Source organism: Mya arenaria, chromosome 16, assembly GCF_026914265.1.
Source record: "Mya arenaria isolate MELC-2E11 chromosome 16, ASM2691426v1".
In the NCBI taxonomy this organism is placed as follows: Eukaryota; Metazoa; Mollusca; class Bivalvia; order Myida; family Myidae; genus Mya; species Mya arenaria.
The window spans coordinates 40395368-40410266 of NC_069137.1; the positions used below are offsets into that span (position 1 = coordinate 40395368).

Below are 14899 nucleotides of genomic sequence, written 5' to 3' on the forward strand. Positions count from 1 at the left end.
ATCAATTTGAATGTTATACAGGTTAGGTGAACATACGTTTGAACCAAATTATCTATGTCTTCGACACATTTCGGGCAGACAGTAAAAAAAGAAGCGTTCAAGATGCAATATGCAACCCGTTATGTATATATTTATCTATTTATAGATATCAACAAATACACTGAACAAATCACAAAGTGATGACCAAGATGCTGCATAAAGTCCAATATATCACCAGAAAGTGAGCAACACCGTTATTCAAAAGGTGTTTTACCATGCAAAATGTATTCATCAATGAGTGGTATGCAACATTGAATTCACAATATCAGTTATTCAATGTAAACTACAGGGACTATCATATATTAAGTTTCATTTTACGTTAAAACACATGATAACCCATCACCTCTCTTTCGTCCTGTTTGATCGTTACGCGATGCATTTGTGGCATTTGTCGACCCATACGACGGTCCACTCATTTCTGTAATTTGTCTTTGTTATACCTCTTCTACAAAATGATAATCTTTTCCATCATCTAAAAATATCAAATAAACTCTAAATTATCAAAATGGTGTAATTGTAGAAAGCTTTATTTTGCGTACGTTGGCCTTTTTGAATTGCTACTTTTGTCAATAAAATTAAAAGTTTGCTTGCAAATGGAACTGAAGCCAAACTGCGGATGTTGGCACGTGTATGTGTATGCCAGTGTTTGATAACAATTATCTGCAATTTACATTTTCAGTTTGCAATAATAACTATTACTCATTGATATATTATATATAAAGCAGGTAATACATCAAACAGCATATGTCATACTTAAAACGTATGCAAATATAATTACTGAAGTATATATTTGTTTAAAACTAAATTAACTTATCAACAGCGGATTTAAGAGTGGGTGCATATGGGACGTTCCCCAGTTAATTTTTCATGTCAACATGGTAGAAGCAATATGCGTAAATAACACAAACAGGCATTATTTTATACCCAAAGATAGGCCAATAGGCAAAATTGTCTAGGGGGGGGGGACCCTAAAACCCATAAGAAGTTTGGAACCTATTTTGTCGGTTATTGTTGTTATCTGCGCCAAAGTGCGCTCCATCTATAACATCTCTGCTTATTCTTAATACTAAATAAATTTGAACGTTGAGTCGGTATAACGTTTTATTCTGAACTGTTCTTTTCTGTTTTTCATGAAACATATTGAAATGATAATGATATCAATATATCTTTTATTATTCGAATTGTCATGATTTTAATTTAGGATAATTATTCACAACTAATCACATCGATGAAGTATGAACACATATACTAAAGTTAAGTTTTCTTCATAATGCTGCACTCTCACAGATTGAACGATTTGACAACTTTAAAAAAAAAACAAATATGGAACGAGCTAATGTATATGAAAATGCATGGAAACCAGTGATATAAGGCTGCTGACAAAAATCAGATCGCAGTTTTTCATATTTAAGTTCAAAAATTGTTTTATGCATTTTTCTTAAACCGTTGAACTTAGTAACGCTTTCAGCTATTAAACATTTATTTTCGAACGATAATATGAAAATCTGCGATCTGGTCTTTTGTCAGCAATCGTGTATCCCTGGTTTGCAGATATTTACGCAAAAATTGGCTCATTCCAAGACAAAAATAAAAAAGTTGTAAAACGGTACATCTGTGAGAGTGCAGCTTTAAAGGTACCCGTTCTCGTTTTAAAGGGTTTGACCTAGAAAACATTTATGAAACGAAAACCTGTTTAAATGATAAAACATCACCAAAAGTTCAATTTACAACTCTTAAGTGAATGATTAATTATTAATAGAAAGAAAATGCTCAATTTTGTTGAAAATGATAAGTCTCGCTATCGAAAATTAGACTAATTTTGGCTCGGATTTACAAAATTCTGTTCGAATGATTAACTGGCAGTTTTCATTTAGTGTTTGTTTTTAAGGAAAACAAAAAGATAAGTAAAATAGCATATCATTAAACGATATATATATTACTTCTGCGATCATGATTTAGTTAGTGAAATAAGAATGTGAATAGATCTTCAAGGAATATCTATAACTTTATATATATATATGTATATAAACGATACAATTTATTAGTTAATTAAACTTTAATAATTATTGTGTACATTTTATCATTATATATTGATCTTAAGATTATATATTTGGATTTGTTATTTTAAAATATCAAGTATAATGTTCATATTCTTCGCCAAGAAACAGTGAATGTGAAACAAAAATTATATAAATGATGCTTTTTAGTGTTGTAGAAAAATAATAACACTTTTAAAAATATTGTTACAAATATCTTACCCAAAATTAAACAGGTTATCCTATTTTCAATCCTGTTCCTTTTGAAACTGTCCTGGGCATTCGGGCGTATTTATACGTATAGGTCACATGCACCGCTCTACTTGTTTAAAAACACCAATAATACTTCACACGGTTATTGCATACTCCTCTGTAACAATCTTTTTTTTAAAACAAATAATTCCCTTCCCCCCAAAAAACTAGTATCATTTTATATATCCACATTGTCATAATTATATCTATAAATTATCAATTTCAATTGTATAATTAACTTTATCTTAACTACCGGGTTTAAAAAATGAGTTTGAGGTATCACAAAAGCATTGTTTATGTTTATCACTTATCCGTGGTTTTCAAAAAGTATTGTTTCAATAACTCTTATCAGTGTTAAAAGTTTACTACACATATTTATTCAATGTAGCATCCATTGTTATTGAATGAATATGAACACGTATGCACTAATATTACAAAGCGTAAGGAGCGCTTCATTCGTACCCGCGAGAGCGAGTGCAGAAAGTGTCATATACAATCAAATATATTTATATTAATGTAGTATTTGTATTATTTTGAAGCAGTTTTTGTCTTTGACTGTTTTAATACAAGTTGATGGTATTAGCGTGTCAGTGGTTTTAGGTTCAAAACTAAAACCGATGACACAATTAAAAACAACAGCGTGTTGAAAAAAAATCATTTTCGCCTTTAGCATGTTTTTTTTGCATATTGCGTACGGTTCTATTGCAATCCATTGACACCGTCAACATTATGATGCGTAACAGTATTCATACGTTACCTGCAGGAATAAAACACATCGTCTTTTTTGAAAGTTTAAAACGCTGGAATTTATCATTTCATTGATTTGATGTGCAATTTACGTTTTAAAATTGCCTTAACCTTTTCACATGTAGACAGCTCACTAAATGTAGAAAAGATGTGGTTAAAAAACAAACATATCGTTTTTATTTGGTACTTTAAAGATTTAGTTTTTTATAGAATTGATATAAGCGCGACACAATTTCTTATTAAATGCTCCTGTCAAAACATTAAAGCAGAACTACCTTTAATGAGCTAGGTTACACATGGTTTGAAAACTTCATTTCATATTTCTTGCCATATTCAGGTTAATATTTTCCTTATAATCGTTATAATGCATACAAGTCAGAAATCATTAAATAATACTTATTTTAATATGTTTTCAGACGACTTTTTATTATAAACATTAAGTATTTAAGTCGTAAGATGCACATCACTCTAATCGATTTTATAGATTGATCTTCCAAAGTGAGTCTGCTTTTCAAAGGATGTAACAAGAAATGAGAAGATGCAATATCATAAAGGAACGATGGAAGTTTTCATATACATAATTTATTTGATAATATTCGAAGAAGAACAACACATTGCTGCTTAAAGATTTCTGTTATTTTTTTGCCGGCTTATCATTTTGTGTTAATGTTGCATGCTGGCCTACAGGGTAACACGCTATTCATCTGATTCATCATGCCAATTCAGTTTGTGTTATATCTGACCATAGTCGGCATCCACGGTACACATTTCGCTCAATATGGTTAACAAAAGGTCCAACACTCCCGAATGGACGGTGCACCCATAATTTATCGACAGGTTTTTATTGATGTATCGATAAATAATCGGTGTATCAATAGTTGCTTTATGGAATTTTGGAACATTTTACAAGTATATGATACAGGCCAAGCGTTATCAGAACGAAAAACAATATACATTACATTTGAATAATACATCTTCTGTCTAGCTATGCCGCAAATGATATTTTTTCGCTCTTTCATCTACGCTATGACAACTACTAGCAGAAGGCTGAAAACTAGTACATTAAGGGGGAAACACAACCTATTAATTTATTATATACCCATCATAAACCCACACGCAATAAATATCGCAAAATACGGTAGGCCGTATTCCACTCTAGTGCAATACGGCCGTTTTCCACTCTGCTGACGACACATCATACGCGTATCATTGCGCGATGTTAAAATGATGTCATAAAACAAAAGACTGCGTCATTAAAATTACTTTTATTATGAAAACGCGTGTCTTTTAAGTGATTTAACCAGTAATGTATATAATAAAAGGGTTATTAGAACTTCGTTATGATCCGGAACGTCGTTTTCGACATTGTGGATTTTTGCAGATATTGATTTCAGTCGGCTTGCGCCTCGTGAAATCCGAATCTGCAAAAATCCACTCGAGTCGAATACAACCTCCCGGATCAAAATGCAGTACTAATAATTCTAATGTATCGGTATGCATTTGCCGATTGTATAGAACTTTAATTAAGTTAACAACGTTGTAAACTTGATCATTGTTAACTTTCAAATATTGAATACTCTTAAAGTTCAATGGGCACACATGTGATATGTGGTTCTTTTCACTAATACTGAGACAAGTGATTCATCAATGCTTGTTTTATATAAATAAATCAGAACATAATTAACTATTTCACCTTTTAAGTTAACAACGATGTTATTGTTTGTAAGCAAAATTTTGAACAATCGGCCCGTTTTCTGCTTAATCCCGCCAACCAGAAATGGCGGGAATCGGTCACCATATCTTTTTGTTGGAAATTAGCTCAGGTATAATATTGAATATACCTAACCTAACATATGTTTATACAACGACGGCCAACCTCTCGGTCAATTCTGTAAAACATTAAAATGTGTTCTCTATGACAAACATATTTTTAATTCAGAATAACCACTAATTTACAAATGTCTTGAAGCTCGATAAACCATATACAAATAATAACACTCGATTCCGTTTCCCTAGATTTTGAAACTATTTATTTTGGTTACAGTACTTGTAGGCGAATTAAGGAGGCTGGATTCTGTTAGATGTGGGTGCTTGAGCCCACGCCCTTTGGGTGATGTCAGACCCTATTATACATATTTATGTTGGCATGTCTGATATTCAGGTTCCCTGCGTTGTTACTCGTGTACTGGAGCCACACGTCTACAGTCCTGTAACCAAACAGTAAGCTGCGGGTCTCATATGGTTAGAATAAAATACAGGTTCAGTTTAATTTCGAATATTCGTGGAATATATAGCTTTTGATTTGAAGGGTTCTTTTAAGGATAAAATTTATGTTGACTGCTTTCAAACCGTATTGAAAGCATTAGCACAACTGACAATTCCATGAAGCCCCCTTTCCATATACTACGTTTTACGATTTTTAGGATAACAGCTAATTTTAGACGTTTTGAATGTACATACATATTTATAACAATCGCAAATTTCAGTCATGTTCAATGACTACATCTCATAAGCTACCACCTACATTCTCGCTGACCTGCGTGGAAAATAAGGTTAACACTTCAGTTGTGTTTCTATTGCATTTTAAATTTTCAAATTAGTAGGCAGCTATTAGCTAAGTTGGGGTCCGTCTCCTAGATATAAACCAGAACTTGTGTTCATTTTGAAAAGACATGTAAGATTCCAACCCGTGACTACTTTTATAGCTTGACAACGTTAGCTATGGCAACCATAAACCAGGTCAACACTAAACATCCTAACAACCACACTGACTGACTGACCCAACTTAATTGCAAGGACATTCTAGGGGGAGGCTTGATGCTAGACGCTGTATTTTGGACGAAATCCACTACGTAGTCTGCTTCGCAGAAAATGTTGCGTCTAGCGACAAGCCTCCCCCTAAACCTCACCTTCATATATGGAGTGTACAGTTTGGCATGGTCAATAGCCGGCTTTTTAAACACATGTAGCATTTAAGCTGGTGCACGCCCATGGTCATTTTTTTAGAACACAAAGTCTTAATAAATGGTTGGACAAGTGCGAGGTGTCATATTCATCAATAAAGTAAATAAACTCAAATGAAACACGGTTCGCTGAACTTTCTAAGGCAGTGACCCTAACGTAAATTGATAATATCTAATGTATTTGTAAAATAAATAAGTTTATGCTTTTCCAGTAAATCGTACATTTTGGTAACTGACTATGCAGTATACACTTCAATATATCAAAGGGATGTAACGTTAGCTTCTATACATTTTATTAGTTAAACGGACCTTAAATAATATCACAAACAAGCATAAATTATTTCTGGTTTCGGTCCACACTTTGTTTTATGTTATATGACTTCTGTTAACTACTTTTAATGAATTTCCTGAAAATATCTTTCCACAAACCATGAACATTTTGTTGATTTAACACCAAAACCCCATATTTAGACCATTTCGTTTTTTAGCTATTATGATTTGTTTACAGTCACTACCTATTGTGTACAACCTCCCAGAAGCATTTAGTTGTGTGCCAACACTTTTTAGGCGTCAGAAACGAATGGCCTTTGCTCATTCAAAATGAGGTTCCAAGTTCCGGATTTCGCAAGACATTAGATACATTTTGTGTGTTAAATTTAATATGTTATATTTTGTAATTTACTTAAAATCGTTCTAGCAAATTGTGTTCTTTGATACGAAATTCTCATTACCACCATGGTAACGCTGTTTGCAAACAAACAACTGAACAGAAATTAATGGCTTCAGTACGAAGACTTTTATCTTGTGAGATCTAGTAAACAGATACGATAAGATTATGACTCTTTAAACATTTTATTAAGTACAAATATCATTAAAAAACTGGTACAAAAAGGTTTATATACCGACTTGCGTTCCATTTATTTTTGCACATTGTCCATGTGTATGTGCTGATAAAGTTTAACAGATAAATCCCAGTTGTATTCAATGTTTTAATTTGTGAGTGCTTCCTTGCGTGTTATTGTCCAAGTGTTAATTTGTTTATGTTGTTGTTCAATTTTGTTTCTACTTACATGTATACGATGTGTGAACTGGTTAGTTTTCTATGGGTCAATTTTCTTTCGAATCATTCTTGAATTTACCAGTTTTTATATATTTTCTTATTATTTTAAACCTAACAACTGCTCAATTGTCTGGCATGTAAACTTTTGACAATTCCACACCTTCATTTGAAACCATGCTTGAATGACCCAGGACTTATTGGGAAAAAACAAAACATGGAATAATATGAATGTTATACCACAGACCTTTGAAATGCAAGCCCGGGCTCATACCAACTTCGTAAGTATTTCTATATTTGATGTAATGTTGTTTCTTGTTCAATAAAAAGTCAAAATAATACATAGCTATTCACCTATTCATTTCATGTACACGTGAATGTATTTGTATAGAATAGGTCATTGCTTATTTTGTTTAATGTGCACTCTCTGTGACGTTTGTGTCAGAATATTTTATTGGTAATCCGCTGCTAAGTGTATGAAACATTTATACATGAAACCAATCTTTTAATATACTATATCATGTATTTTTGCATCTTAATTTTTGAAGAATATACCACAAGCAAATCAAATTTATTTCTAGAGATGTTACTGGCAACATTATGAAGTTAAACCTTAAATCTGTTTATCGTTGAAAGCATTGTTCTTATCAGTACCGGTGTGGCATGAAATTCTTAAGACCCGTGAAATGTGTCATACTTAGCATACTGCGCATGCGCAGACGGCGGTCAATGATCATCGGGTAATGGCCGTGAAATATGCAAGATTCGTCACTGCATGCGATGAATACTCGACGATTAGAGGAATTTAAGGGAGATTTCTATTTGATTTAATTATTTTACACCCATTATAAACATCATGTTGTTACAATTTATATTTTTGCTTCAAATAGGTCAAATTGAAACATGAACGTACTCAAATATGACCTGTCAATCGTTTCTGGTTGTCTGGTATGCACCACAGGTGCTAAGCACAGGTGTCTGTGCGTTGTTAACCCCCCCCCCCCACCCCATAGAACCCCACTCCCTCAAACTATAACTCTCCAAATTGTGTTTATAAATATCTAAAAAACATATCCAGATGTTGTTTTAACATCATATTCCGTCTTAAAACTGCACTCTCACAGATGGACTGTTTTGACAACTTTCTTAATGTTTGTCTCAGAATCAGTACAGTCATTGTCTTAAAACCAATTGTTTTCTTATTTGTGCTTATAAATTGATGTTTAATGGCTAAAAGCGTTCAAATGCTTTAAGAAATTAGTGTCTAATTGCATATAAATAATAAACATTGATATGATAACCTGCAATTCGATCTTTTGTCAGCAGTCTTCAACTACTGGTGTCCAAATATTCAGGGCTTCTGTTAAAGGAAGTTTTAAAGTATATGACTCAGGACTTAGAAATGGATTCCAGAATTGATTCATTGGACGTACAAAAACTTCAATAAATGTGAAGAAAACTTTTGAAATTGAAAGCTTTGAAGTTCAAAATATCAAAACCTGGTGTCAATATTACTTTTATGCTCAAAATTTCAATCAGTTTACAAGTAAAATTAATTATTATGATATAAATCGGTGAAATTGGCATGTTATAGTTGCCAAAAAAGACTTAAAACTTTCAAATTATGGTGAAAAACTTCCAAAATTGATTGACAGGAAGTGAATAATTCCAAGTTACCATATACAAGATACAAGAATATTAATTAAAGTCAGGTATTTGTTAACAAGAATGAGCTATTTTTTGACATGATGAACAAACATACAGAATATATAAAAAACATAACAATGAGCCTGTGGCCCGGAAATAAAAGCATATAGTAAAATGAAAACATATTGGAACAAGTATTTATAAAAGCCGTTTTGTACTTATATTCATGCATACAATTTTACAAAAAGTAAGTTGAATAGGGCATTCTAAATGGAAGCCCTCAACATTTAAGTAAAACATACTGATTCCAAGACAAGAAATAAAAAGTTGCTATAACATTCAATCTATGAGGGTGCCGCTTTAACATCAAACTTTCTGACAATATCCGACCATACCCTACTCACACATTAAATTTGATGAAAGGCAAAACATTAAGTTAATAAAATAGCATTTGATTAAGCTCTCTCTTGAGAGCTCAAGCCTCCTCACACAATGATGCATATGATAAGAAAAAGATCCTTTTATAGCACTCCCTCTCTGGATATCGTTCCGAAACCCCCACACATCAAACTTGATATAGCGCCAGGCCCTTCAGTGACAGCACCAGTCTCCTCCACCCCCTTGCACAAATTGATTTGGGGCATTTTAAGCCTCTCCTTCCTCATCCGGCTTCCTACACCCTTCTCACACCCAATGTAGAATGAACCCCCACCCTCCCCTACCCCCTCGTCTCACGAAATAAATAATCAGAAATTTAATGTGTTTTCCTATTAAAAACAAGCATGTGTGAGACCCTTTTACAGTCTTCCTACTGCCGCCATCTGTTTCACTCAATATACACTCCTCCAAAGACAGTCCTACCCTCCCCCACCACCTTGCACACAATAATGTAAGATAAGGAATTTTCAAATGTTTTCCGGTAGTATTTGATACATTTTATACCCCACTTCCCCGACCGACCCTATTCATGATAAGCAGTCCCTTACACAATAGTCTATGAACAACATGCCCCCCCATCCCTTGCACACTATATTGTATGTTCTTAAGTGTTTTCCAGCAATGTGTTTTTGGTCATTGGACAAACCCATCTCAAATATACACCGGTTCATTCAGTCCAGATTTTTGTCTGAATAATAATAAGCAAAGCAATGAGTCATTTACTGTGTATATTCCCAGCTAGTCTTGTACATATTTAACAGGTCTGCTGAAATTCAGCAATAGAGCTTGTCAGCATTACACACTATTATTTGTGCATGTAACTGTAAATACTGTGAGGCTTTGGGCTTAGAAACTTGACGGTCATAAATTATGCTATTATCTTGTTTCAGTCTTGGGATTTTTGTTCCACTCTTTACAGCAATCCAGAACACAGTTTTGTGTTGTTAAATTTTAGAATGTAACATTAAAGCTGCCTTCTTCATATTGACAGGTCTGACGTTATTTTACATTTTGTGACTCAGCCTTCAATTTAAGTCATTTAAAATAAAACAATAAAACAGATCACAATTAATTGAAGAACTGCAGAAAATTTCCAATTTCTTAAAGCGTAAATCATTATAGCCATAAAACATCATTTTCCAAATTTTAGTTAAAAAAAACAATCACATCTTTTGTCAGTAGTCTTATATAACTGTTTTTCAGACATTAATGCAGAAACAGCCTAATTCATAGACAAGAACTTTGAGAGAGCAGCTTTAACAGAGACTATATATGATATATTTTGTTTCTGAGTCAATGGTTTCGCATAGGTATATAATAAGTTTGCAATTCACATGTTTAATATTCAATCTTTTAAATCTATTCAGCGTGTTGTAAAAATGTTGATGGATATAAAGATAACACTTACTTAAAGGTCCCCCCCCCGAAAATGTTTTTGAAATAACTTAAACAAGAACAGTCAAAGAAAGGTGACATAATTATGCCCTCCCACATTAGGGAAAATGCTGATGGATAATCTGACGATTAATAAGATATATGTTGAATAAAATGTTATATGATATGAGAACACAGATATCATACACTTCTGCCACCGAAATTTAAATAAAAATTAGATGACATGAAGAAAGATCTTAATTATTAAGAATGGGCTATCAGAGTAATCATTGTGTCACAGAGTTATAAAACAGACATTAAATTTTTATTTTATTTATATTTCTCTCAAATAAATTTAATAAGGAAATATGAAAAGCTTAAGCATTTGTCTGCAAGGCCACATGTGGAAATCATAGATACTAATTACTATTATATTATTATGGTCTAGTGGGTAATTCATAGTCTTTGCAATATCAGTTACAGACATCTGCTAGACTTGTTCTTAATTATTGGACGTACATTTAGATGAATGCAATTATAACATGAAGGTGTGAATTAGATTCTTATGGGTTCTGGACAATAGTAAGTTACATCAGGGGCTAGTATGAATGAATGCTTAATAACTATAAATTTTGTATGGTTAGTTATTGGTTGGTCATGTTATATGGGCGTGGCCTTTTTGTATGGTTAGTTATTGGTTGGTTATGTTATATGGGCGTGGCCTGAAATTGTTTGTTGTGATGTAAATGGTATGGTGTTGGGGTTGGGAAGATGTATTGTGTATTGTAACAATAGAGTTGATAGTTGATAAGTGGCAAAAATTGCTATACTTTCTCAAAATTAGAAAGTTGTTCTTAAATTTCATAAAATAACACATATAAATCTATAGACTAGAGATGATTTTTATTTGCAATTTATAAAATTTCATATAATTAAAAATGCAAGAATGTACAATCATATGAAGAAAACGGTAGAATAAAGTAGCGCTGGGAGTAAATGATAGATATATATTTATATCATGTTCAACACTACTAATAAGAACATAAAATAACAATGAATTGATGTTAAATTATGAATTATTATATATAATTACACCGCACACAATAGGGAGAACTATATTCTTTAATAACACATTTTAACAGTATAATAAAAAAGCACATAATAAATATTTATAATTTATGAAATGATTGATATGAAATTAAAACTTATATTAACATTAACTCATAAAACAGCACTTTTATTCACACAGTCACATTTACTCAGTTTAACTAAATAGGTAGCAGCATAAAAATGTCATTATTTCCAAATCGCCTATTTGCATCTTATGCTTAAACAGTCCTTGTTAGGGAAGTGGTGTTATGTTATAAATAAATAGGGACAATAAGAGACCCGGTGACAATAGCAAAAGAGACTTAACAAAATTATACATAATGGGGCGGGGTAAACTTAATTACCCTTGCCATCTGGTAATACCCATTTGACGAGTACACTACAGTTCTATTATGCCTACACAAATATTAAAAAACAATAACATCATTATATTAAAAGGTTGGCAACAGTAATTGTAGCGTGGATGCTTTGGATTATAAATTATATTGATGTCTACACAGTAAATAAATATCTAAAGTCAATTATTTGTCATCTTTTTAAAAGATATCATCTTACAATTATACCCATTAAATGATGGGTGAAAGGAACAGCAAAAATATATCAATAAAATTATCAACATCGTAATTTTTTTCAGGCTACATGTATAACATATATTTTCTTGACAGTATATAATCTGGCTAGTTTGAAATTCAATAAATTGAAGGATCGCATACCAACAAGTTTCCTAAACCTCACCTATCAATGCAATGATAGGGGTTGTGAGTGCTGGTATGCACTGAGGATTTTTTTAAGTATAATGGTATTTAAAAAAAAAATGCCTTCGACATGAAAACGTCAGAAAAAAATAGTACTGTCCCGTTTCGGGAGTTGAATTATAACTTGCAGCATCATGTGGTTTGGTGTAATTGGACTTGTGATTTAAAATAATAAAAGGGGTGGTAAATGGCACATGTACATGAAAATGCTCATATATTACCAACCACAGGGGCCGCCCCAGGTCAGATTAAGAATTATTAATAGTAAAAATAAAAATATTTATATCTTATTAACAAAAGTGTACATGTTGCTGTATTGCCAGGCAAACCAGGCTGAAGAATGTAACCAGTCCCGGAGTATAAGACTCCACCCTATGATGTAACAAAATATGGAATGAATTAATTGTTCCTCCTGAGGCATAAACGTAACAGTAGCGGGACCTTTAAACTCTTGCGGAAGTTAAAAATCAGGCTAGAACTTATTGAATGCCTATCTGCAATTTCATTGGCTAAAAATATAGATTGTATTCTAAACAAGAATAGTTATAGCTGGTGTGACTTTATGCTATGAAATCATGATCATTAAAGGTGTTAATAAAGACAAACCCTGGCTAACCTTTATCAAAAAGATAAATTTGGAGGGCAAACACTCTGGACTGTCCTGATTTCTACATTCAGTTTTTTTTTTCAATTAGATATGGCTATTACATTTTTATTCTTGTATGCTGCGCTGAATTATAAAAATCACCCTCCTAAGCCTTTGGATTATATAAATTTGATTTTGTAGCTTTGGCAAAGTTATTGGATAATTAAAAAAAAATCTCATATTTTGGATGGTAAAATAACTCCCCCTTGAAAAAACACCTCCCATAATGTAGGATAAGAGTACAAAACCCCACATACCATTTGTACAAGACAGGCAAAACACCATTAAGTCTTAGATTTCCCCATACATTTAAATATTGACTTTTGACTAATGCAATGACCTTTTTAAAAGAAATATTAATCAAATTAGCAAGAAATAGCTGTGTTCTGTGTGATTGGGGCCTTTTGCATGTTTTGCATAAGCTAAATACTTAGTTTGTGCATCAAAATTATTGAACTGGCTTAGTTACCACATGATATGTTAATTCTTTAATCGATCTTTTATTTATATGCAATGGCATAAGTGTTAATTTCGATAATATTAATTCATTAATTTTAGAAATATGTTTTTGAATTGCAAATGTTGCTTCTATTTAACAATTTAAGGGACTGTTCAACATGAAAGGAATTACCATTGTCTAATTGATGCTTGTGAATTGCAAAGTATGTGACAGGCTGGTGAAGCAAGTGTCATCTTGGCAGGTAGTATACCAGATTTTTGTGATCCCACTTTTTATGGGTGTCATTTCCCTCACACTGAAGCCATTTACCAAGGACAGGAAGTGACAGGGACCATGTACACAGACTCTCATAAATATTTATGGTGTTTAGTAGGTGGAGTCAATTTAATGTTCACCAATGAAATGTGCCTACTAAGAATTGCATTGCTTTAACATTGAATATATATATAGTATGTGGGCACAGTGCTGTTTGTGGAGTTGAGGTGCTGTTTCTTGTTTGTGATTTTTTGTTTTTGTGTCTATGTCTTTGGCGTTTACCCAGTGCCATGAAACCGGGTTTATGTTTAAACTTTTTGCTACTGAGCTTGTATCTGTAGTTTTTCACATAAGTACTGATGTTAAACACTTAAGATTTACTTCAATGACGAACGATTTAAAAGCAATTATGTTTTCCCTTTAACTTATTTGAAACACAAATGAGTAATAAGGCATAACATTAAAATACCTGTGTGATATGAGACAGCGTAGAAGGCCAAGAGCTCAAGGAACCTACGGAGAGCCATGTTGGTACGTACGAGGTCCTCCTGCAATATTGCGGTCATCCGTATAGGCAATCTTAGCATGCGTTCTACTAAGTATTCCTTTGAAAGTGAGATTGCAAGAACTGTTTGTAAACCTTTGGTATCGAAGCGGTCTACAATAGTCATGAGGGATTAAAGGCATCCAGCATGTGGCTCATATATGTTACACGGGCTATCGAAGGTCCTTACGTACGGCGATTTTGTATAATGTGTGCACAACATTCCGTCACAGACAAAGCGTCGCCCAATACAAGGGGTATGGCGTATTCGGCTGTGTCCCAACCTCATTCTGCCCTAGAGGAGGTTTTATTACATCATTACAAAATATAATCTTGACGTTACATTAAAAGAACCTTATCAATATAATATTCATCAAAATTGTTTTGGGAAAAGACATACAACCCACTTCATCATATTTAAGCATATATGTTACAGAATCAGGGAAAAGGGAACGCACTAAGAGTTGCACCCCCAAGTAAGGCCTTCTTATAGTTAAATTCTGGACCCTAATATGTGTTTGATTTTACTGTTCCTTTTAGCATTAGTAACCCAAATTAAACATTTATGAGCTTAAA

General features: G+C 32.9%; 1 protein-coding gene across 1 annotated transcript in view; it reads right to left on the minus strand.

Annotated features, from left to right (window-relative positions):
• Positions 1-14306, minus strand: part of LOC128221647 (uncharacterized) — a 49919-nt gene extending 35613 nt beyond the window's left edge. Inside the window, 2 exon segments of the mRNA XM_052930249.1 lie at positions 9313-9471; positions 14249-14306. Coding sequence (XP_052786209.1) covers positions 9313-9471; positions 14249-14306 — 217 coding nt within the window.
• Positions 14307-14899: the final 593 nt, after the last annotated feature.